The following is a 26,884-nucleotide window of genomic DNA, read 5'->3' on the forward strand; positions in this document are numbered from 1 at the left end:
ACACTGAACACACACTCTGAACACACACACTGAACACACACTCTGAACACACACACACTGAACACACTCTGAACACACACTCTGAACACACACTGAACACACACTCTGAACACACTCTGAACACAAACACACTCTGAACACACACACTGAACACACTCACACTGAACACACACTCTGAACACAGACACTGAACACACACACTGAACACACACACTGAACACACTCTGAACACACACACTGAACACACACTCTGAACACACACACTGAACACACACTCTGAACACACACACTGAACACACACACTCTGAACACACACTCTGAACACACACTCTGAACACACACACTCTGAACACACACACTGAACACACACTGAACACACACTGAACACACACACTGAACACACTCTGAACACACACACTGAGCACACTCTGAACACACACACTGAACACACTCTGAACACACACACACTGAACACACACTCTGAACACACACACTGAACACACACTCTGAACACACACACACTGAACACACTCTGAACACACACTCTGAACACACACTGAACACACACTCTGAACACACTCTGAACACAAACACACTCTGAACACACACACTGAACACACTCACACTGAACACACACTCTGAACACAGACACTGAACACACACACTGAACACACACACTGAACACACTCTGAACACACACACTGAACACACACTCTGAACACACACTGAACACACACACACTGAACACACACACTCTGAACACACACTCTGAACACACACACTGAACACACACTCTGAACACACACACTGAACACACACACACTGAACACACTCTGAACACACACTCTGAACACACACTGAACACACACTCTGAACACACTCTGAACACAAACACACTCTGAACACACACACTGAACACACTCACACTGAACACACACTCTGAACACAGACACTGAACACACACACTGAACACACACACTGAACACACTCTGAACACACACACTGAACACACACTCTGAACACACACTGAACACACACACACTGAACACACACACACTGAACACACACTCTGAACACACACACTGAACACACACACTGAACACACACACTGAACACACACACTGAACACACACTCTGAACACACACACTGAACACACACACTGAACACACACTCTGAACACACACACTGAACACACACTCTGAACACACACACTGAACACACACTCTGAACACACACACTGAACACACTCTGAACACTCACACTGAACACACACTGAACACACACACTGAACACACACTGAACACACACACTGAACACACACTGAACACACTCTGAACACACACACTGAACACACTCTGAACACACACACTGAGCACACTCTGAACACACACACTGAGCACACTCTGAACACACACACTGAACACACTCTGAACACACACACACTGAACACACACACTGAACACACACTCTGAACACACACACTGAACACACACTGAACACACACACTCTGAACACACACACACTGAACACACTCTGAACACACACTGAACACACACTCTGAACACACACACACTGAACACACACTCTGAACACACACTGAACACACTCTGAACACACACTCTGAACACACACACTCTGAACACACACACTGAACACACTCTGAACACACACTCTGAACACACACACACCCAACACACATCCAACACACTCTGAACACAAACACACTCTGAACACACACACACCCAACACACATCCAACACACTCTGAACACAAACACACACTGAACACACTCTGAACACACACACTGAACACACTCTGAACACAAACACACTCTGAACACACTCTGAACACACACACACACCCAACACACATCCAACACACACTGAACACAAACACACTCTGAACACACTCTGAACACACACACACACCCAACACACATCCAACACACACTGAACACACACTGAACACACACTGAACACACACTCTGAACACAGACACTGAACACACACTGAACACACACACTGAACAAGTCAAGTCAAGTCAAATTTATTTATATAGCGCTTTTTACAATTGGTAATTGTTTCAAAGCAGCTTTACATATTAGAAGCACAGAAAAAAAAGAGAAGTGGTTAAAAATAAGCTGTACAAGCAAGCGTGGTAATATGTAACATATACAAGATGGTGCTACATTAAGCCAATGTCGGCTGACTCCCAGGGGTGGAAAAAAAACCCTAGGAGAAAAACCCAGCGTGTTAACACTGGGAAAAAAGTCCTAGGAGGAAAAAAAAACCCTTGGAAGATATATATAATATATGTAAATGGATATGGAGATCAAAATCTGAACTATACATTTGTATTATAGAGATTAAAAATAGATTATATATAAATATATGTAAGCGGATACGGGGATTAAAAATCTGAATTATAGATGCAGCCAGGACTGGATCTGTAGGCCCATTGCCTCCTGGGCTACGTTGTAGTCAGGTCCAGACACAGGTTCTCCATCTGATCTGGATACGGCCTGGATCCAGCACCCAGATATTAGCGTAGATGCCATTCTTATTCTGATGTACAGGTATATCTAGTGTTATAGGAAATGTTCTCGGTTCCGGCCGACCTAATTATTGCAGCGTAACAATCCTTTAACGGATTTGAAAAATGTTAATGTATTGATAATGTGTTATGTGTATGCAAGAGCAAAGAGATGTGTTTTTAGTCTAGATTTAAACTGACAGAGTGTGTCTGCTTCCCGAACAATGCTAGGAAGATTGTTCCAGAGTTTAGGTGCTAAATAGGAAAAGGATCTGCCGCCTTCAGTTGATTTTGATATTCTGGGTATTATCAACTGGCCTGAATTCTGAGATCGCAATAGACGTGAGGGACTATAATGCGCCAAGAGCTCGCTTAGATATTGGGGAGCTAAACCATTTAGAGCTTTATAAGTAAGTAGCAAGATTTTAAAATCTATACGATGTTTAATAGGGAGCCAATGTAATGTTGACAGAACTGGGCTAATATGGTCATACTTTCTGGTTCTAGTAAGAACTCTAGCTGCCGCATTTTGGACCAACTGTAGTCTGTTTAAAAGCCGAGCAGAACAACCACCCAGTAGAGCGTTACAGTAATCTAGCCTTGAGGTCATGAATGCATGAACCAACTGTTCCGCATTTGTCATTGAGAGCATATGTCGTAATTTAGATATATTTTTTAGATGGAAGAAGGCGGTTTTACAGATACTAGAAACATGACTTTCAAATGAAAGATTGGTATCAAAGAGCACACCCAGGTTCCTAACTGAGGATGAAGATTTAATGGAGCACCCGTCAAGTGTTAGAGAGTATTCAAGGTTTTTTCGTGAGGAAGTTTTTGGTCCAAAGATTAGGATATCAGTTTTTTTCTGAATTTAATAATAAGAAATTTCTTGTCATCCAGTTTTTTTTTTTGTTTTTTTACTTTCTTTTTATTGGGAAAAGCAAAACAATACAATATTTCCATTCACAGATACAATTTATCCTCCCCCCCCCCCCCCCTTTTTCCTTTTTTTTCTCCCTCTTTAAACATACATAAATATGTAAATGGACACATATACACATACGCATAAAAATATGCATAATCAAAAACAAACCAAAAAACACTTTGATCAAAATGAAGGAGAAAATAATCACAATGGATCACAAAGTACTATAATAAACAATGAACAACCCCCCCACCCCCTTGGCACACCACGACCAACACACATATTACTGGTTATTTATGCAATGCACACAGTACAATAAAAAAAAAAAAAAAAAAAAAAAAAAAGGAACACATTCAATTGGGTAATACCACTAAATCAGTGAAATAGGAAATAAAAGGTTGCCATTTAAGGAAAAATTTGTCTGTACATCCTCTCAACGTGTATTTAATTTTCTCAAGTTTTAAAAAATACATGACGTCTCTGAGCCATCGGGAGACAGAAGGATATTTAGCTGACTTCCAGTGTAACAATAAAGAGCGCCTTGCTAGTAAAGATGTAAAAGCTATGATGTCCTTTTGTGTAGGGTTAAGTGCAAGTGAGGGGTCAGGAATTCCAAATATAGCAATCAGAGGACAAGGTTGGAGATTTACCCCAAGAACAGAGGACATAATATTAAAATAACCCAGCCAGAAATCTTTCAAATCAGGACAAAAAAAAAAAGAATATAAATTTTGGTAAAATATTCATTTTAACAACATTGATCTTGCCGATTAAAGAAAGGGGGAGGTTACCCCATCTTTGAATATTGGTTGTAATCTTAGAGATAAGAGGAGTGAAATTCGCAGAAGCAAGGCTAGACAAAGAACGAGTCACGTTGACACCGAGGTATTTGAACCCTGATGGACTAAATCGAAAAGGCAAATCTGACTGTTGCATATGACATGCTGCAGTATTAATGGGAAAACACTCACTTTTCTCCAAATTTAATTTATAACCTGAAAAAGAGCTGAAGTTCTCCAGAATACTTAAAACAGCAGGGATAGAGAGTGAAGGATCAGATATATACAATAGCAAATCATCCGCATACAATGATAGTTTATATTCAGTTCTATTACGGATGATTCCTTTGAATAAAGGGGAAGATCTTAATGTAATTGACAGAGGTTCGATAGCAATAGCAAAGAGCAAAGGTGATAAGGGACACCCTTGGCGAGTTCCCCGTTCAAGGGTAAAATAATCAGAATAAACATTAGTATGAACACTGGCCTTAGGAGATGAATAGAGGAGGCGAATCCAAGAAATAAAATTTTCACCAAATCCAAATTTTTTTAAAACTGCAAACAAGTACTCCCACTCTACCCTATCAAATGCCTTCTCGGCGTCCAAAGAAATCACAAGCTCAGGAAGTTCAGCAGAGTGTTTAGAGTAAATTATATTGAAAAGTGTACGGGTATTAAAAAACAATTGACGTCCCTTTATAAAACCATTTTGCTCTTCGGATATAATATGAGGAAGCACTTTCTCTAAGCGGGATGCAATTACCTTAGCCAATACCTTGACATCAGCATTAAGCAAAGACAATGGTCTGTAAGACCCACAGGAGGTTGAATCTTTGTCCTTTTTGAGAAGGAGAGCAATAGTGGCTTGTGTCATGGTTGGTGGTAAAGAACCACTTTCCAGGGATTCAGTGAATACGGATAAAAGTAATGGTGCCAATTTGCCAGTAAATTTTTAAAAAAATTCAATCGGAAACCCGTCGGGGCCTGGGGCTTTATTAGATTGCATGACATTAATTGCATTTAATACTTCTTCAAGAGAGAGTGGAGAGTCCATTTGCATGGCAGTAATAGAATCAATGACAGGGTTCGAAAGATTCTGTAGAAATGTATTCATTTTAGTGTTATCAGTAGGAAATTCAGATTTATATAATAAAGAGTAAAATGATTTAAAAGTAGCATTAATTTCTAAGGGGTCTGCAGTAATAGTGTCACAAGTGTTTTTAATAGTAGGTATCAAGCGGGAAGTGGCCTGTCGTCGTATCTGATGTGCCAGTAAATGACTTGCCTTATCACCATGTTCGTAGTATGAGCCACGGCTACGTAGTAGCAAGCGCTCTGCCTCTTTAGTTGAAGTAAGATCAAATTCTGCTTGCAAATCGAGACGCTGCTTGAGTAGTTCTGGAGAAGGGTTCAATGCATATTTCTGATCAAGGTTACTAATCACAGATGTAAGTGCATTAAGCTTACCATTAATCTTTTTATTAGAAAAAGCAGAGTAAGAAATAATTTGACCTCTCAGGTAACATTTAAGTGTTTCCCACAGCAATTTATACGAAGAGGAGTCATTGTGATTAAAAGACAAGAACTCATCAATAGAGTTTGAAATGAGTTCACAGAATTCTTTGTCTGCCAAAAGAAGAGAGTTAAATCTCCAAAGTGGTGGGCTAGGTTTATAATTAGAGAGTTGAATATCTAATAATAAAGGTGAATGGTCAGATATTACAATACCTAAATAGTCAGAAGAATTAACACATGAATTAAGTGTACTATCAATAAAAAAGTAATCAATTCTAGAGTATGAATGGTGCACCTGGGAAAAGAAAGATAATTTTTTAATAGATGGGTTACGGGATCTCCATGGATCAATAAGACTATTCTGTTCCATAAAATCAGAAAATGCTTTAGACATAACAGATCGAGTCAGATTTCGAGGATTAGACCGATCCAAGATTGGGTCAAAAACACAATTTAGATCCCCACCAAGGATCAGCAAGTGTGTGTTCAAGAAGGGGATGTTACTCAGAAATCTGTTAGCGAATTCAACATCATCGAAGTTCGGGGCATATACGTTTACCAACAAAACCTTTTTTTGCATCAGGGTCCCAGCAACTATGAGATATCTGCCATTCCTATCAGCAATAACATCAGTGGATGAGAACTGAACTTTTTTGTTAATTAAAATGGCGACCCCCCTTGCTTTTGAATTAAAATTTGAGTGGAAGACTTGGCCTACCCAGGGGCAATGTAACCTACACTGATCTTTAACACGAAGGTGAGTCTCCTGCAAAAATACTAAATCAGAGTTTAAACGTTTCAAGTGCGCAAAAACCTACCACGTATATTCCAACTGATAAATCTGAGAGGTGTGCCTGACCCAGCAATGCTGGGATATATATTGTCATTAACCATCTGAATAAAAAAAAATTAAAATGGTCATACAGAGCCGAGGTGAAACACCCTCAACACCCCCCCACCCCAACAATGCCTTAAACACAAATACACCCAAAGTCCCCATGTAACCCCAGAACAAAGGAGACAGCAGTGTTTCCCACAATAACCACAAGTTGTCCACAATAGTGTTGAACAACCCGGAGACCATGCCGAACCAGCAAAAGCGAGAGAGAAAAGAAAAAACTCCCGCCAATCTCAACATTAACAAATGCGCATGAATACAGTAACGCACGTGAAAATACAAATAAACAAATAACAGTAGGTCCTCAGTCTTGCGCAAATAGATGCAAAAGCCATAAAATGAGAAAATACAAAATATGGTATAGTCTTGTTAACAATGTCCAGTAAGATTGAGGAAAATAAATATAAATAAAATAAAAATGTACCTGCTACAAACAGACCAAAATTACACTAATTTAGTAAGTGTAGCAAGCCAGAAAAACATCTAATACTGAACAAATAGAAATTTAAGACTGGAGTAGAACAGATCTGAAAAGCTATTGAAGCTCACCCAGGAACCAAAGTTTTGACAAAGTCGCTGGCTTCGTCCGCAGAAACGAAATCCTTCTCAACACCGTTGTACGTGATGCGAAGTCGCGCTGGATGAAACAGACCATAACGCGCACCATCAATGCCACGAAGTTGGCGTCTGACCTCATTGAATGCAGCCCGAGCCCGAGCTATCTTGGCGGTGTGGTCAGGGAAGACTGAGACGGTCACGCCTCTGACTTTAATCTGTCGGAGCTCTCTAGCGCGGCGCAGAATGTCCATACAGTCACTGTGATAATGAAACCTGCATACAATGGCTCGCGGACGGTCACCAGGCTTGGGTTTGGGTTGGAGGGTCCGGTGGGACCGGTCCAAAAGCGGCTCCTTTTCCAGATTGAACGCTTCCTTCAGCAAGGCGGCCACAGCTGCAGTGGTACAGGTGTCAGGGCCCTCCGGTACTCCCACTATCCTAACGTTGTTGCGCCGTGATCTGGACTCCAAGTCTTCACATTTATTTTCCAGCTTGGCTACGCTAGCTGTGAGGCACTCGATAGTAGTTTTCATCTCGGCAATGTCATCGGAGCACTCAGTAAGTGCGTGCTCCATTTCTCCAACCGTACCTTTAAGCTTGGACATGGTAGCCTCGGTAGCAGCTTTATCATTCGCCAGCTGTGACTTTACCGCTTGCAGGTCAAGCCTAATAGTAGGCAGAGCATCCCCGAGTACATGTTGTTGATTTTGATGATTTGATCATTTTAGATAATTCTTCCTCTCCTATAGCGGCGAATGATTCTAGTTTTACCTCAGGGACACTACAGTGCACTGTCTGAAGCGAAACTGTAGACGGTTGCATGTTTTTAATTTTCTCTCTAATATTGTCAATCTTGCAAGCAAAGAAGTTCATAAAGTCATTACTGCTGTGCTCTTTGGAAACGTCAGCAGTTGAATCTCTGTTTCTAGTTAATTTAGCCACTGTGTCAAATAAATACCTAGGATTATGTTTGTTTTCTATTAAGAGATTTGAAAAATAAGCAGATCTAGCATTTCTTATAGCCGTTCTGTACTCAATCATTTTTTCTTTCTACGAAAGGCGAAAAACTTCTAGTTTTGTTTTCTTCCAGCTACATTCTGCTTTTCTCACAGCTCGTTTTAGAGCCTGAGTGTGCTCATCATACCACGGCGTTGGATTAGTTTCCTTAATCTTCTTTAGACGTAAAGGAGCGACTGCATCTAATGTGCTGGAAAAGAGAGAGCCAATAGTTTCTGTTGCAGCATCGAGTTCTTCTAAGTTGTCAGGTATACTAAGGCGATGAAACTGCTCGGGGAGATTATTTATAAAGCAATCTTTAGTGGTAGAAGTGATGGTTCTACCATATTTATGGCTGGGTGGTGGTTTTGTAGCCTTGGCTAACTGTATTATACACGAGACTAAATAATGATCTGATATATCATCGCTCTGCTGTAGAATTTCAACAGCATCAATATCAATTCCATGCGACAGTATTAGATCTAGGGTATGATTACGACAATGAGTGGGTCCTGACACGTGTTGTCTAACTCCAATAGAGTTTAAAATGTCTGCAAATGCCAATCCAAATGCGTCTTTATTATTATCTACATGGATATTAAAATCACCAACAACAAGGACTTTATCCGCAGCCAGTACTAACTCTGATAGAAAATCAGCAAATTCTTTGATAAAGTCAGTATGGTGCCCTGGTGGCCTGTATACAGTAGCCAGCACAAATGTCAACTTACATAATGTTACATAAAGCACCATCACTTCAAAGGAATTATATTTGAAATTCTTTTGAATGATTCTGAATATATTACTATAGATTACAGCAACACCTCCCCCTTTGCCTTTCTGTCGAGGATTGTGTCGATAATCATAACCTTGAGGACTAGATTCATTTAAAGTAATGTAATCGTCTGGTTTTAGCCAGGTTTCTGTCAAACACAGCAAGTCTAGTTTATTGTCTGTGATAATTTCATTTACGATAAGTGCTTTTGAAGAAATAGATCTAATATTCAGTAACCCAAGCTTTATCATTTGTTTATCTGATTTATCTGTGATTTTCATTTTTTGAACATCAATTAAATTTTTACCCTTAAAAGGTTTCGGAAGTTTTTTGTATTTACTAGTTCGAGGTACAGACACAGTCTCTATGTGATAATATCTAGGTGAAAGAGTTTCTATGTGCTGTGAATTATTTGAGTTCTGTGACGTGAGGCGGCTAGCAGACGGTCGGTTTAGCCAGTTTGTCTGCGTCCTGATCTGGGCCCTGGTTTGTCATGGTTTAGCTCTAAGACTATTTGCCAAATTTCTAGATAGAAGAGCAGCACCATCCCGGGAGGGATGAATACCATCTCTTTTCAACAGATCAGGTCTGCCCCAAAAGCTTTTCCAATTGTCTATGAAACCTATATTATTCTGCGGACACCACTTAGACAGCCAGCCATTGAGTGATGATAACCTGCTAACTATCTCATCACTCCGACGAACAGGAAGAGGGCCAGAACAAATTACTTCTGCTGACATTGAATTTGCGAGTTCACACACCTCTTTAATGTTAATTTTAGTGATCTCCGACTGGCGAAGTCGAACATCATTTTTGCCGACGTGGATAATGATTTTAGAATATTTACGTTTAGCATTAGCCAGCACTTTTAAATTTGCTTTGATGTCAGGTGCTCTGGCCCCCGGCAAACATGTGACTATGGTGGCTGGTGTCTCTGTTTTCACGTTCCGTGTAATAGAATCGCCAATAACTAGGGCACTTTCAACAGGATTCTCAGTGGGTGCGTCACTGAGTGGGGAGAACCTGTTTGATGTTCTAATCGGAACGGAAGAGTGGTGTTTGTTCTTGCCATTATGCCGCCTCACAGTCACCCAGTTAGCCTGCTGCGTGGCTTCTACAACCGGAACCGAATGTGCAGTGTTTACTAGGCTAGTCGCATCCAAAGCAGTATCTAAGGCCCTTTCATTCTCACTATCCTCAATTAAAGTTTGGATGCGTGTCTCTAATTCTGAGATTCTCTCTGTCAGCCTGACAATATCCCTGCATTTATCACATGTGTAAGTCTCACTGCTGACAGAAAGAGCTAAGCTGTACATGTTGCATTTAATACACATGATAATCGTCGGACATGACTGACCGTGTTTTTGTAGAGTAGTCTGTCCGTCGCCGTCCGAAAAGCTGCATCGCACACGGGACTCGCTAGCTGGATGTCTCGGTCGCTCGGTCGCGACCGAGACATCATTCACAAAATCGGTCGCTCGGAACACACACACACTGAACACACACTGAACACACACACTGAACACACTCTGAACACAAACACACACTGAACACACACACTGAACACACACACTGAACACACACACTGAACACACACTGAACACACTCTGAACACACACACTGAACACACTCTGAACACACACACTGAACACACACACACTGAATACACACACACTGAACACATACTCTGAACACACACACTGAACACACTCTGAACACACACACTGAACACACTCTGAACACACACTCTGAACACAAACACACTCTGAACACACTCTGAACACACACTGAACACACACACTGAACACACACTGAACACACACGCTGAACACACACACTGAACGCACTCTGAACACACACACACACTGAACACACACACACACTGAACACACACACACTGAATACACACACACTGAACACATACTCTGAACACACACACTGAACACACACTGAACACACACTGAACAAATACGCTGAACACACACACTGAACGCACTCTGAACACACACACACACACTGAACACACACACACACTGAACACACACACACTGAACACACACACACACACTGAACACACACACACTGAACACACACACACTGAACACACTCTGAACACACACACACACTGAACACACACACACTGAACACACACACACTGAACACACACACACACTGAACACACACTGAACACACACGCTGAACACACACACTGAACGCACTCTGAACACACACACACACTGAACACACACACACACTGAATACACACACACTGAACACATACTCTGAACACACACACTGAACACACACTGAACACACACTGAATACACACAAACTGAACACATACTCTGAACACACACACTGAACACACACTGAACACACACTGAATACACACACACTGAACACATACTCTGAACACACACACTGAACACACACTGAACACACACTGAATACACACACACTGAACACATACTCTGAACACACACACTGAACACACACTGAACACACACTGAACAAACACGCTGAACACACACACTGAACGCACTCTGAACACACACACACACTGAACACACACACACACACTGAACACACACACACTGAACACACACACACACTGAACACACACACACTGAACACACTCTGAACACACACACACACTGAACACACACACACTGAACACACACACACACTGAACACACACACACTGAACACACACACACACTGAACACACACACACTGAACACACACTCTGAACACACACACACTGAACACACACTCTGAACACACACACACACTGAACACACTCTGAACACACATACACTGAACACACACACTGAACACACTCTGAACACAAACACACTGAACACACACTGAACACACATTCTGAACACACACACTGAACACACACACTGAACACACACACACTGAACACACACTGAACACACTCTGAACACACACTGAACACACACACTGAACACACACACTGAACACACACACACTGAACACACAAACACTGAACACACACACACTGAACACACACTGAACACACACACACTGAACACACACACACTGAACACACACTCTGAACACACACACTGAACACACTGAACACAAACACTGAACACACTCTGAACACACACACTGAGCACACTCTGAACACACACACTGAGCACACTCTGAACACACACACTGAACACACTCTGAACACACACACACTGAACACACACACTGAACACACACTCTGAACACACACACTGAACACACACTGAACACACACACTCTGAACACACACACTGAACACACACTCTGAACACACACACACTGAACACACTCTGAACACACATACACTGAACACACACACTGAACACACTCTGAACACAAACACACTGAACACACACACTGAACACACACACACTGAACACACACTCTGAACACACACTGAACACACACACACTGAACACACACACTGAACACACACACACTGAACACACACTGAACACACTCTGAACACACACTGAACACACACACTGAACACACACACTGAACACACAAACACTGAACACACACACACTGAACACACACTGAACACACACACACTGAACACACACACACTGAACACACACTGAACACACACACTGAACACACATTCTGAACACACTCTGAACACACACACACTGAACACACACTGAACACACACTCTGAACACACACACACTGAACACACTCTGAACACACACACACACTGAACACACTCTGAACACAAACACACTGAACACACACACTGAACACACACTCTGAACACACACACACTGAACACACACTCTGAACACACACACACTGAACACACTCTGAACACATTCTGACACTCTATACATATAAAGAGCTGTTGAAATAAAGCTGACGTGACGTGTGATGAATGCTGTGTGTTGTGCAGATAAATGGGAGATCAACCCGTCGGAGCTGACCTTCATGAAGGAGCTGGGCAGCGGTCAGTTTGGAGTGGTGCGACTGGGCAAATGGAGGGCGCAGCATAAAGTGGCCATTAAAACCGTCAGGGAAGGAGCCATGAGTGAAGATGATTTCATAGAGGAAGCCAAGATCATGATGTAGGAGTCACACACTCATGAACCTCTCCGTGAGGATCATGTCCAAGTGTTTGGCTCATGTGTCTCGTGTGCCCGCAGGAATCTGTCTCACCGTAACCTGGTGCAGCTGTACGGCGTCTGTACCCAACAGAAGCCCATCTACCTGGTGACGGAGTTCATGGAGCTGGGCTGCCTGCTCAACTACCTGCGGCAGCGGAGAGGAGCGCTGGGATCGCAGGACCTGCTGGGAATCTGCCATGACGTGAGTCAGGGAATGCAGCATCTGGAGCAGAACGGATTCATCCACAGAGACCTGGTCAGTAAACACACACACACACACAACAGAGCTGTGATCAGACCTTTCCAAAGCTGTGTGTTTCAGTGTTACAGTTTAGGAAGTATTCTGTTATGTATGGAAACTTGTTTCTGCCACGGAATTAAAAAAAATGGGTTATTTTGCGGCTCTGGTGTCTTTCAGGCGGCCAGGAACTGTCTGGTTAACAGCTCGCTGGTGGTGAAGGTCTCAGACTTTGGGATGACCAGGTATCGGTTCATCACATCTGTTCCCACAGAACATAAAATCGTAGTATCCTGCTTGTTAACCTTCAATCATTTTAGATCAAAAGATTTCATATCGAATTGCTAAATATTTTACTTTATCTGAATGGTAGGACTCTTTTATGCCACTAGTTATATGAACACAAACAAAAACTGTAGACATGATTAGATGTTTCTGTTCTCCTGCAGGTATGTTCTGGATGATCAGTACTGGAGTTCGTCCGGAGCAAAGTTCCCGGTCAAATGGTCTCCTCCTGAAGTCTTCAACTTCTGCAAATACAGCAGTAAATCTGACGTCTGGTCCTTCGGTCAGTGTCTAGATCAGCTCCTGATCTCCTGATGCCAGCTTTATTTATTTCTACAGCGCTTTATTTAGAAGGAAAATAACTGAATCAGTGATGAAAACTTCATCAAATATGAGTCAGATTCAACTGTAAAGCAGCTCTAGAAAGACAATAGAGTCATTATTCAAATCAATTAAGTTCAGTTTGATTTAATTGAGTTCAATAACAGTATCAATGTTGCAAAGTTCATCAATTATGAAATGAAATCAATTAATTTCAGTTCAGTTTGATTTAATTGAGTTCAATAACAGTATCAATGTTGCAAAGTTCATCAATTATGAAACAAATTGAATTCATTTCAGTTCAGTTTGATTTGAGTTCAATAACAGTATCAGTGTTGCAAAGTTCATCAATTATGAAACAAATTTAATTCATTTCAGTTCAGTTTGATTTGAGTTCAATAACAGTATCAATGTTGCAAAGTTCATCAATTATGAAATGAAATCAATTAATTTCAGTTCAGTTTGATTTAATTGAGTTCAATAACAGTATCAATGTTGCAAAGTTCATCAATTATGAAATGAAATCAATTAATTTCAGTTCAGTTTGATTTAATTGAGTTCAATAACAGTATCAATGTTGCAAAGTTCATCAATTATGAAACAAATTGAATTCATTTCAGTTCAGTTTGATTTGAGTTCAATAACAGTATCAATGTTGCAAAGTTCATCAATTATGAAACAAATTTAATTCATTTCAGTTCAGTTTGATTTAATTGAGTTCAATAACGGTGTCAATTTTGCAGTTCATCAAATTTGAAATGAATTCAATTAATTTCAGTTAATTTTGATTTAATTCAGTTCAATAACTGTCAATGTTGCAAAAAGAATTTAATTCATTTCAGTTCAGTTTGATTTAATTGAGTTCACTAACAGTGTCAATGTTTGCAAAGTTAATCAATTATGAAACGAAATCAATTCATTTCAGTTCAGTTTGATTTAATTGAGTTCAATAACAGTATCAATGTTGCAAAGTTCATCAATTATGAAACAAATTTAATTCATTTCAGTTCAGTTTGATTTGAGTTCAATAACAGTATCAATGTTGCAAAGTTCATCAATTATGAAACAAATTGAATTCATTTCAGTTCAGTTTGATTTGAATTCAATAACAGTATCAATGTTGCAAAGTTCATCAATTATGAAACAAATTGAATTCATTTCAGTTCAGTTTGATTTAATTGAGTTCAATAACAGTATCAATGTTGCAAAGTTCATCAATTATGAAACAAATTTAATTCATTTCGGTTCAGTTTGATTTAATTGAGTTCAATAACAGTATCAATGTTGCAAAGTTCATCAATTATGAAACAAATTTAATTCATTTCGGTTCAGTTTGATTTAATTGAGTTCAATAACAGTATCAATGTTGCAAAGTTCATCAATTATGAAACGAAATCAATTCATTTCAGTTCAGTTTGATTTAATTGAGTTCAATAAACAGTATCAATGTTGCAAAGTTCATCAATTATGAAACAAATTGAATTCATTTCAGTTCAGTTTGATTTGAGTTCAATAACAGTATCAATGTTGCAAAGTTCATCAATTATGAAACAAATTTAATTCATTTAGGTTCAGTTTGATTTAATTGAGTTCAATAACAGTATCAATGTTGCAAAGTTCATCAATTATGAAACAAATTTAATTCATTTCAGTTCAGTTTGATTTAATTGAGTTCAATAACGGTGTCAATTTTGCAGTTCATCAAATTTGAAATGAATTCAATTAATTTCAGTTCATTTTGATTTAATTCAGTTCAATAACTGTCATTGTTGCAAAAAGAATTTAATTCATTTCAGTTCTGTTTGATTTAATTCCATTCAATAAAAGTGTCAGTGTTGCAAAGTTCATCAATTATAAAACAAATTCATTTTCATCTAGAAGCAGCTCTAGAGTAGACAATAGAGTCATTATTCAGATGAATTCACTTCATGTTTTGATGGAGTCACAGTCAGATCAGTGTTACTGTAGATGAAGTGTGTTGTGAAGGTGAAATGACGGTTGACGCCGCTGTTGTTGTGCTTGTTTTCTTCAGGTGTGTTAATGTGGGAAGTGTTTACGGAAGGGAAGATGCCGTATGAACACAATCAAAACCACGAGGTGGTGATGATGGTCACTCAGGGACATCGGCTCTATCGGCCCAAAAAAGCGGCTCCTCACATCTACAACATCATGCAGATGTGCTGGATGGAGGTAACATCTGTTCGTCAGTGATCACGTGACGATTGATTTGATCTGGTGCTGAATGTGTGTGTTTTCCTCAGAGAGCCGACGAGCGGCCGACCTTCTCCAAGATCTCAGAGTTGATCACTGACGAGCTGGAGGACGACGGACCTGAATCCTGAGCTCTGATTGGATGGTCTGACGCTCCAGTCCAGTGGTCACGTGACGAGCTCACGGAGGCTCAGCGCCGTAGCACGCGTGTGCATGTGACACGTCTGCATCTGCGCATGAACTGACTCCTCCTCATCCGAGGCCTTTATTTATGACTCTGTTCCCTCCAGTCAGAATGTGTGGAAATGATCTGAAATATGACATAAAAAGTTGAAATTATGACATTCTAAGTCATAATTATGAGATAAAAAAAGTGGAAAATATGACTATGTCTGGCTTTTTGTCATAATTTCGATTTGTCATCTCATAATTTTGACTCAGTACGTCATAATTCCGAATTATGCCATAATTATGATTTACAAAAGCGTGATTTCTTTGCTTATGTGGCAGAAATGAGCTTCCATAAGTGTGTTGATCTACTGTAAAGTGTCAAATAAACCTCAGGTGGTCGTTGACCGAGTCAGTGTCAATCAACCCACACATACACACACACACACACACACACACACACACACACACTGTATTTTCCTCACTCATTTCAATCATCATAATTAATTAATGAACACAAGCGCTAATCAGCCTCCTGATATCCGAGAGAACACACACACACACACACACACACACACACACACTGGTGCGGGTCTGTAAGGACGCGATGTCGGACTCCTCGTGATTATGAAGGTAAGACGCTCTCAAACACACTCAGAAAGCAGAAGGAAGCAGGAAGGATGTCGCTCATGTAGAAACATCAGCTCTTGTGAAAGAACCGACTGTACGTGACGCTCGTGAATCGACGCGCGCGCGTCCGTGTCTGAGCGGCGCTTTATTGGGTTAAACTGAAGCTTCATGCGGTTTGGGGGTTTGACATGCAAATACGAACATTTCCTGTATTGACCTCAGCAGCTTCAGATCTGTGTGTGTGTATTTTAAAATACATTCATACTGACGATATTTTCAGATTTGTTTACTTGCAATTGCAAAAAAAGTAAGATTTGTGAGGTAAAAAATCGCAGTTACCATTTTTAGTTTGTGGCAAAAACAAAAAACAAACAGACATAATAATTTGTGAATTAAGAACGTAAGTTTTTTTGAAAAAAACAAAACAAAAAAACCGCCCCGATTAAGGACTGTATTTTTTTTTCTGTGAAACAAAGGATAAATGTGTCTAGAATCGTTATTCTAGTTAACCAAGTGTGAAAAATGCTCATTTTATTTTTTTTTTATAACTAAAATAATTTGTACCAAGGGTTTTTTTTTCTCCACAGGGGGGGTTAAATGGCCCACTCTGACAAAGGAATTTGCTTTATACATTTACAGAAGAATCAGAGTACAAGCAGTTTTATCTTAAAGGCCCACTGAAGAGCCTTGATTCACTGTGTTGACGTCATTTCAACTGAAGACATGGCGGGATATATTGAACAGCCCCGCCCCCTTTTTAAAATAGCGTTTCGTTTATATCACAGCGCGGCCAGATCCGTTAAACTCAGTAAAACCTCAGTTTCCTTCTAATCTCTGACCGTTTCTCCTTGTAATCTCCTCTAAATTGCTTTAAAATACAGCATTCTGTGCAGAATTCAAACGGGTCCGATACGTTTTGTGGTCTGCGCCGACTCGTGCATCTGTGCTGTCGTGTCTCTGGACCGGAGCAGACTGTGGTTCACCTGACACTAACGCAAAAACGGACTTCATTCGCGTCAATGGAAAGCATATTTACACTGTCTGAATGGTTCCCAAATCTGTCCTGAAGGACCTCCAGTACTGCACATTTTGGATGTCTCTCTCATCTAACACACCTGATTCCACTCATCAGCTCATTAGTAGAGAAGACCTGAAGTAGGTGTGTCAGATAAAGGTGACATACAAAATGTGCAGTGCTGGAGGTCCTGTAACTTCTTCCTGAGTCTCTCCATCAGTGTCGACTCCGGTTTGAACAATGTAAGGCTGAACACCGTTACTGACAATCCTCATTTTGGCTGCGTGAGATTCTCCAGCTTTGTTGTTGTTGAGCTGTTAAAGCTCCGCCCTCTTCTGGAGCAGCAGCTCATTTGCATTTAAAGGGACACACACAAAAACGCTGTGTTTTTGCTCACACCCAAATAGGGGTAAATTTAACAAGCTATAATAAATGATCTGTGGGGGATTTTGAACTGAAACTTCACACACACATTCTGGAGACACCAGAGACTGATATTACATCTTGTGAAAGGGGTGTTGGTCTCCTTTAAAACACTTTTTTTTTCTTACTGCTGAATATTAGATTACTTTCTGTGAAATCTGTTTTCTCACAACAACAAAACATTTATCTTGACTTCATCTAGTTATTTTGTGTTATTTTTATTTTGTGAAGCTCCAAGGATGCAACGATCAAAACGAATGAGATCCAATGAATTCATATGAATTCTGAATTGTAAAATGTTTACGAATTGCATTGAGTTCATGTTGAAAAGACTTCCCTTGTTCTGCGGAAAGCAAAAGACGATATTTTGAGAACTGACACAAGAGCAAATGATGTCATGGTGTTTTTTGAACTGTGGTCTCGAACTCTGAAGCTGATTATTTCTAGTTAATGACCCTGACGCACCGTTTCAGTGCAAAGATGTCTAACAACGTGTGTACTCTCTGTAGATTATTGTTCAGCGTGATTCTTGAATCGTGTGACGCGTGAGTCTTTAATGAGGTCTAAAGGTTTTTCAAGGGGATGAGTTTGAACAGAAGCCTTTAAAACGTCAAAGGTTTTTTTGGTAGTAGGCCTAAATGTAGGTTGGATTAGATTTCATTTAATTGTATTTTAGGCCTAACTGGTTTAAATGCGCTGGTGATGATTGTGGAAAATGCTGAACAATGTTTGGGTTCAGTGGACTGAATAATGTGAGTTCAGCGGCTGACGGACGGCGTCATTGACACTGACTTGAGTTTAGACTGGCCTGAGATCTGCGTGTCGTGATGGAGAAAGTTGTGCGAGCGTGAGAATGGCTGTTCAGGTTAAATGTCAGATGTTTGGTCTTGTAACAGCTTGTAAAGCAATCTCCCTACAGCATTAAAGATTCATCCTCCAAATTTGTAGGATTTTCAATGATTCATGAGTTGGAAAAATCCTTAATGTGACGTTGATCTTCAGCCAAAATATCATTGTTTCGACCAAACACACACTGGGAGGAACAAAACCACAGTGCTGAACGACATGATGAATATTTCAACACAGCACCACTTCCTCATCCACACACACATCCCGTCTCATTGTGTGTGTGTGTGTGTGTGTGTGTTTTCAGATGTCCCAGCGTTACTCCCGTGTGACGTTTCATCATGTGATCGGGAAGGCGGCGGTTAAGGGGCGGTGCTACCGTGGGCTGTCAATCACACGCAGCGTCCAGGACAACCAGTTCTGTGCTGTCAATCCACGATTCATCGCCGTGGTGACAGAGTGTACAGGAGGCGGGGCCTTCATTGTCATTTCTGTCCGTCATGTAAGGCCACACCCCCTTTGACCCAACACCACAAGCATGCTCTGATCCAGGGTGTGTGTGTCAGTGTGTGTTGTGTGTGTTTCAGACGGGCCGTGTGAGTCCTCTGCATCCGCGTGTGTGCGGTCACAGCGCTCGAGTGCTGGACGTCAAGTGGGACCCGTTTAACGACCTGCGCATCGCGTCCTGTTCGGAGGACTGTACGGTCAGTTTCCATGGTGACCTGTTCAGTGTCCATGACAAAACGATCATCCTGTCATCATTTACAGTCAAACCTGCATGAACAACCCGGCGGAAAAATACACCTATTTTACATGGAAGCTTATTCCCGCCACAGAATAAAAAACATAAAAAATGGCAAATTTTTCTCACAATTCAGACTTTCTCACCACTTTTGACTTTAAATCTCATAATTCTGAAAAAAAATTCAAAATTGTGAAAAAGTCGCAAATGCTTTTTTAAATGTATTTTATTCCGATCCAGAAACAAAAAGACATAACTGCGATATGTAACCTCAGAATTGTGAGAAAAAAGTAAAAATTGTGAGATGCAAACTTGCAATTGCGAGTTTATAAAATAAAAAAAATAAAACTTATCTCACAATTTGGACTTTTTTTTCCCAGAACTGCAAGAAAAAAGTCTGAATTGTGAGATAAAAGTTTCATTTTTTTTCTTCTTTTTCTTGCAATTGCATATTTATATCACACTTTGTTTTTAGAATTGCACAAGAATTTGAACAAAAGTCAGAATTATGGGATTTAAACAAAAAAATTGTGAGAAAGAAAGTCTGACACAAGAATAAGCTTGAGAATAAGCTATGGCAGCAATAAGCTTCCGTATAAAATAGGTGCATTTATCCGCCGGATTATTCATGCAGTTTTGACTGACATGAGGGCGAGTAAATGATCTTCACTCACAACTGCAAGAAAAAAAGTCATAATTGTGAGAAAAAACAATTGATTAACTTTTTAAATTTTTTTTTAATTCTGTGGTGGAAACAAAAAAACCCCAGAAATGCGGAATGTAAACTCTGTGTGTGTGTGTGTGTGTGTGTGTGTGTGTGTGTGTGTGTGTGTAGGTGAAGGTGTGGAACATCCCTCCGAACGGACTGAAGTCCGACCTGACGTCGCCCAGTCAGGATCTGCTCGCTCACGGCCGCAGGGTGTCGCTCATCGAGTGGCATCCAACCGCCAGAGACCTGCTGCTAAGCTCCGCCTACGACTGCAAAGTATGACATCACACACACTGTTCCCTGCTGAGTCGTCTACCTAGACAGCTTGGCTCTCTTAACACGTGGCCTCTACGAAAGCATATTTTGGCCGGAATCTAAAGGCCTGTTCACACCAGGAACGATAACTAAATGATAACTATATTAGCGTCCACACAAGCTGACGATATCGTTCTGTTTGTTTGAAGACCACAGCGTACGAGCCCGTTCTCCTCGAAACTGTTTAACAATGTCCACTTAAACATTAATTAGTGTCCTTTAGTCTCTGATGTACTGATGCGCTGGATGTAGATCATGTTCCTGACAAGAGTTTGAAACCATCAGTCTGTCAGCGGTGTGTGTGTGTGTGTGTGTTGTAGGTGTTTGTGTGGCGTTTAGACGCACCGGAGGTGCCGGTGTGTGTGATAAACACACACTCTGAGCTGGTGGTTTGTTTGAGTTTTAATGCAGATGGAAGTCTGTTGGCCACGGCCTGCAAAGACAAGAAGATCCGAATCATCGAGCCGCGGACTGGACGAGTGCTGCAGGTGTGTGTGTGTGTGTGTGTGTGTGAGATGACTTACGATAAAGACATGAACTTCATCTGTGATGTTCCACTCATCCAGGAGTCTTGCTGTGGCTCTCGTAAAGTGTCCAAGATCCTGTTCCTGTGGGATCTGAAGATGCTGGTGTCCACGGGAAACTCTTGCTGGAACCAGAGACAGTTTGCCCTGTGGGATCTGGTAAAACACACACTCATGTTCAGTGTTGTGTGTGTGTGTGTGTGTGTGTGTGTGTGTATTCAGCAGATGTGTTATATGGTGTGTGTGTGTGTGTGTCCGCAGGAGGATCTGTCCGAGCCATTACTGGAGGAGGATTTGGATGGAGGTTCGGGGGTCATTTTCCCGTTTTATGACGCCGACACACACATGCTGTATCTGGCTGGAAAGGTCCATTTTGAATTTTTCGATCTAGTCCTAGACCATTAGTCAGAACATCACCAAATTTGGCACAGATTGTCTTTAGACAATGCAGACCATAAGTTATCAAATGCTTTTTAGTAGAGCGAACCGTTCTCGTATAACGCAGCAGTGAATATGACGCTGAACTGACATGAGCCTGTATCTCTGCAGCGCTTTGGCATATTGAGACGAAACGTGGTATGTATGATCACCTCCATAAGCTGAGGGAACATTAGCAGATTTAGGATAGCGCCATCTACTGAGCACAAGATATGATGGCTATTTTTGCTTATAAATGAGAAAACATGAGCATGAGCGTAACCAGCGCTTGAATATGAGCGAGATCCGCAATTGATTACATGATTACAGCTAATGATCTAGAGACTTAAGAGCTGTTTGCAAAAGATGTTTTATTAAGATTAATATCCACACATCAACTTTGAGGACAAAATGTTCACTTGCTGCCTAATATATCCACCCACGAACAGGTGGCGTGATGCAGAGATTCTTGCAGTGTTCTTCACTTCACCTGTCAGTGTCATAATGTTATGCCTGATCGGTGTGTATTTGTACTGGAGAAATGATTTTTTGCAGTGTGAACTGTGTCTGTGTCACAGGGCGATGGTAACATTCGCTATTATGAGGTCAGTGCGGTGAAACCCTACATTCACTTCCTGTCTGAATATCGCTCTCCGTCCCCTCAGAGAGGCTTGGGTACACACACATATAGAGTGATGCTGACATGAGCGCTGCTGTGCTCCGGCCTGGACTCTCATTGGTTGGCTCGTGTGTTTAGGTGTGATGCCCAAGCGTGGCTTGAACATCAGCGTGTGCGAGGTGTTCCGGTTCTACAGGCTGCTCACCGTCAAAGACCTGCTGGAGCCGCTGAGCTTCTGTGTGCCGCGGAAGGTAAGAGCGCGACTGAGACGAGGGCTGATGGGAGGAGTTTATGTGTGGGAGGAGCCTGTTTAAAGGAGGAGTCTGTGGGAGGGGGAGTGTATGTGGGAGGAGCTTATGTGTGGGAGGATCCAGTTTATATGAGGAGTCTTTGTGAGGGGGAGTGTATGTGGGAGGAGCTTATATGTGGGAGGAGCCTGTTTAAAGGAGGAGTCTGTGTGAGGGGGAGTGTATGTGGGAGGAGCTTATATGTGGGAGGAGCCTGTTTAAAGGAGGAGTCTGTGTGAGGGGGAGTGTATGTGGGAGGAGCTTATGTGTGGGAGGATCCTGTTTATATGAGGAGTCTGTGTGAGGGGGAGTGTATGTGGGAGGAGCCTGTTTAAAGGAGGAGTCTGTGTGAGGGGGAGTGTATGTGGGAGGAGCTTATATGTGGGAGGAGCCTGTTTAAAGGAGGAGTCTGTGTGAGGGGGAGTGTATGTGGGAGGAGCTTATGTGTGGGAGGATCCTGTTTATATGAGGAGTCTGTGTGAGGGGGAGTGTATGTGGGAGGAGCCTGTTTAAAGGAGGAGTCTGTGTGAGGGGGAGTGTATGTGGGAGGAGCCTGTGTGTGGGATGTGTATGTGGGAGGAGCGTATGGGAGGAGTCTGTGAGGGGGAGTGTATGTGGGAGGAGCTTGTTTATAGGAATCTGTGTGGGATGTGTATGTGGGAGGAGCGTATGGGAGGAGTCTGTGTGAGGGGGAGTGTATGTGGGAGGAGCTTGTTTATAGGAATCTGTGGGAGGGGTGTATGTGGGAGGAGCCTGTGTGGGGGATGTGTATGTGGGAGGAGCTTGTTTATAGGAATCTGTGTGAGGGGTGTATGTGGGAGGAGCGTATGGGAGGAGTCTGTGTGAGAGGGAGTGTATGTGGGAGGAGCTTGTTTATAGGAATCTGTGGGAGGGGTGTATGTGGGAGGAGCCTGTGTGGGGGATGTGTATGTGGGAGGAGCTTGTGTATGGAAGGAGTGTATGTGGGAGGAGCCAGTGGGAGGAGTATATATGGGAGGAGGTTGTGTATGGGAGGAGCATGTGTGGGGATGTGTATGTGGGAGGAGCTTGTGTATGGGAGGAGTCTGTGGGAGGGGGAGTGTATGTGGGAGGTGCCTGTGTGTGTGGGAGGAGCCTGTATGTGGGAGGAGCGTATGGAAGGACTCAATTTGTGGGAGGAGCCTGTTTGTAGGAAGCGTGTATGTGTGGGAGGAGCCTGTTTATGGGAGGAGTCTGTATGTGGGAAGTTTCCCAAGATGTAAATGAAGTTGTGATGGAATGTGATGTCTTTGTTTCTGTCAGCAGTCTGAGGGTTTTCATGCGGATATTTATCCCATGACAGCAGCCAATGAACCAGCCATGACTGCAGACGAGTGGCTGATGGGGCAGAACAAAGGTGAGTCAAACTGGGTCACATAATCAAGTTTAAAAAGTAAAAAAATTCATGGTATAAAAAACTAAATGAAATCCGTGCATCACATAAAGCAATCCTATCCCATCAGAAGACTAAATCGATTTTCATTTGTTTCCAAAGATCAACAAAAGCCTTTCAGGTTAGAACAACATGAGGGCGGGTAAATGCCGCCTTAAAGTGCTTGTGGGAAATAACCATCCAATATGGAACACATGAATTATATTGTGAACAATAAACCCAAATAACTACATCTGTTTCAAATGGACACGCCCCTTACGATGTCACAATTTTAGTTTCCCACTAGTAAACCTGGTATTGTATATTACGAATATTGTTGGATCTTTGACGAATCCCTTTTGTTTCTCTTCTGTAAGTCGCTTTGGATAAAAGCGAATGCTGAATGCATAAATGTAAATGCTTGGTCATTCATGAGATCTGAACTCATAATTATGATATTTCCGACTCCACTTGAAGGGCACATAAATAGTAGCAGAACAGCCCTTTTTGGGTGGACGGTCCCGTTAAAGGTGTCATAAAGATGTACGAGCTGCTCCTCCTGCAGGGCCGCTACTGATGTCTCTGAGACCTGGAGCTGAAGCGCTCGACACCAGCCCAACTGAAACAGAGACTCCAGCCAATCAGGACACAGAATACCCTCCTGACATCATCGCAGACTTGCAGGACTGGACGGAGGACGACACCCAAAGCCATGACTGGATCTCCTCACGCACATGCTGCGATCTGAACCGGACCGGACCCTCGGAGGTCATACGCAAACAACGCTGTCATGTCATGTAGTATTCTCAAAGGTCAGAGGTCGTAACGCTCTGTGCTTGACTCTCACAGGTGTCGCTTCACCAGCGGGAGGAAACTCAAGATCTGCAGGAGCAACTCAAGCAGAGAGATGATAAAATACGAGAACTGGAGCTGGAGCTGAAGAACATGCGCAACCACATGAGAGCGTCCTTCTGACGGCAGCCAATCACAGCACAGACTGCCAATCACAGCAGCCAATCAAAGAAGAGAATGTGGAAAACATTGAGTCCTATGAACTGTTGTGAGGAATCGTCTGTGTAAATACGGTTCATGTTGATTCATTATATATTTGTAAGATATTTATTTTTGGACTGAATTATTAGTTCACAACAAGGACTATAATGATAATGATATAAATAACTATAATGATAAGATTTTAACAATTGCTTTCTCTTAGAGAATGGTCAATTCCACTGCACAGCTGTAACGAAAACGACACAGAGGAATGATATTGTCGAAATACATTTCAAAGCAATTTTTTAGGATAAAAACATTGACAGCCAATCAGAAATCCATCCTGCTTTGAAGAGCTGGGTCACACAAATTTTGGAATCTTAAAATTTTGGAATTTTGGAAAAAAGAGAAGGTATTTACGACTTTTTAATCTCACGTTTCTGACTTTCTCTCACAATTCTTTGAACTTGACTATATTACTCACAATTTCACGTTTATTTCTCAAGTTTATATCTAAACTTGCAATTGCGATTATCAAAAGTCAGAATTCTTGTATATAAACTTGTGATTACAAGAAATAAAGTCAATATTGCAAAATAAACTTGTAATTGGTGAGAAATAAAGTCAAAATTGCACAATAAACTTGTAATTACAAGAAATAGAGTCAAAATTGTGAAATAAACTTGAAATTATAAGAAATAAAGTCAGAAATGTGAAATATACTCAATTACAAGAAAGAGTGGGAAAAATATAATATACTCATAATTACAAGAAATAAAATCATAATTTGTGAAATAAACTCAATTACAAGAAATTAAGTCAGAATTGTGAAATAAACTTGTAATTACAAGAAATAAAGTCAGAATTGTGGAATAAACTCGTAATTGTGAGAAATAAAGTCGGAATTGTTGGATATAAACTCGTAATTGTGAGAAATAAAGTCAATATTGCGAAATAAACTCATTAGTAAAAAAAAATAAAATCAGAATTGCACAATAAACTTGTAATTACAAGAAATAGAGTCAAAATTGTGAAATAAACTTGAAATTATATGAAATAAAGTCAGAATTGTGAAATATACTCAATTACAAGAAATAGAGTCAGAATTATGAAATATACTCATAATTACAAGAAATAAAGTCAGAATTGTGAAATAAACTCAATTACAAGAAATAGAGTCAGAATTGTAATTGGTGAGAAATAAAGTCAGAGTTGCAAAATAAACTTGTAATTAGAAGAAATAGAGTCAAAATTGTGAAATAAACTTGAAATTATAAGAAATAAAGTCATAATTGGAAAATATACTCGTAATTACAAAAAAAGTCAGAATTGTGAAATATACTCGTAATTACAAGAAATAAAGTCAGAATTGTGAAATAAACTTGTAATTGTGAGAAATAAAGTCAAAATTGCAAAATAAACTTGTAATTAAAAGAAATAAAGTCATTATTGCGAAATAAACTAGTAATTGGTGAGAAAAAAGTCAGAATTGCAAAATAAACTTGTAATTACAAGAAATAGTCAAAATTGTGATATAAATTAAAAAAAAATGTGAAATTATAAGAAATAAAGTCAGAATTATAAGAAGAAAAGTCAGAATAAAGTCAGAATTGTGAAATAAACTCAATTAC

At 40.8% G+C, this 26,884-nt stretch overlaps 2 protein-coding genes across 3 annotated transcripts in view; both read left to right on the forward strand.

Annotated features, from left to right (window-relative positions):
* Positions 1-16,750, forward strand: part of tec (tec protein tyrosine kinase) — a 28,781-nt gene extending 12,031 nt beyond the window's left edge. For both annotated transcript variants that reach the window (XM_048177841.1, XM_048177840.1), the window contains 6 exons: positions 12,910-13,081; positions 13,160-13,376; positions 13,539-13,603; positions 13,808-13,926; positions 15,997-16,154; positions 16,226-16,750. In XM_048177841.1, coding sequence (XP_048033798.1) covers positions 12,910-13,081; positions 13,160-13,376; positions 13,539-13,603; positions 13,808-13,926; positions 15,997-16,154; positions 16,226-16,306 — 812 coding nt within the window. In that variant the 3' untranslated portion in view covers positions 16,307-16,750. The remainder of the gene's footprint in view (positions 1-12,909; positions 13,082-13,159; positions 13,377-13,538; positions 13,604-13,807; positions 13,927-15,996; positions 16,155-16,225) is intronic.
* A 1,682-nt stretch (positions 16,751-18,432) lies between these two features.
* Positions 18,433-26,070, forward strand: coro2ab (coronin 2Ab). The gene is made up of 11 exons (XM_048177843.1): positions 18,433-19,759; positions 19,845-19,961; positions 20,835-20,984; positions 21,344-21,511; positions 21,590-21,706; positions 21,809-21,913; positions 22,543-22,639; positions 22,722-22,834; positions 24,152-24,245; positions 24,826-25,028; positions 25,110-26,070. Exons 1-11 carry the CDS (start codon positions 19,565-19,567, stop codon positions 25,233-25,235), a joined length of 1,485 nt encoding a protein of 494 aa, XP_048033800.1. The 5' UTR covers positions 18,433-19,564; the 3' UTR covers positions 25,236-26,070.
* Positions 26,071-26,884: the final 814 nt, after the last annotated feature.

This window comes from Megalobrama amblycephala, linkage group LG24 (genome assembly GCF_018812025.1).
Source record: "Megalobrama amblycephala isolate DHTTF-2021 linkage group LG24, ASM1881202v1, whole genome shotgun sequence".
Taxonomy (NCBI): domain Eukaryota; kingdom Metazoa; phylum Chordata; class Actinopteri; order Cypriniformes; family Xenocyprididae; genus Megalobrama; species Megalobrama amblycephala.

What these genes read in the sequence shown, in the direction of transcription:
- coro2ab (XM_048177843.1), top strand. Translation starts at nt 19,565, where the DNA reads ATGTCCCAGCGTTACTCCCGTGTGACGTTTCATCATGTGATCGGGAAG. An exon ending in GCTCCGCCTACGACTGCAAA is followed by an intron (nt 20,985 to 21,343) that starts GTATGACATCAC and finishes TGTGTGTTGTAG; the next exon opens with GTGTTTGTGTGGCGTTTAGA. An exon ending in ACCGGACCGGACCCTCGGAG is followed by an intron (nt 25,029 to 25,109) that starts GTCATACGCAAA and finishes TGACTCTCACAG; the next exon opens with GTGTCGCTTCACCAGCGGGA.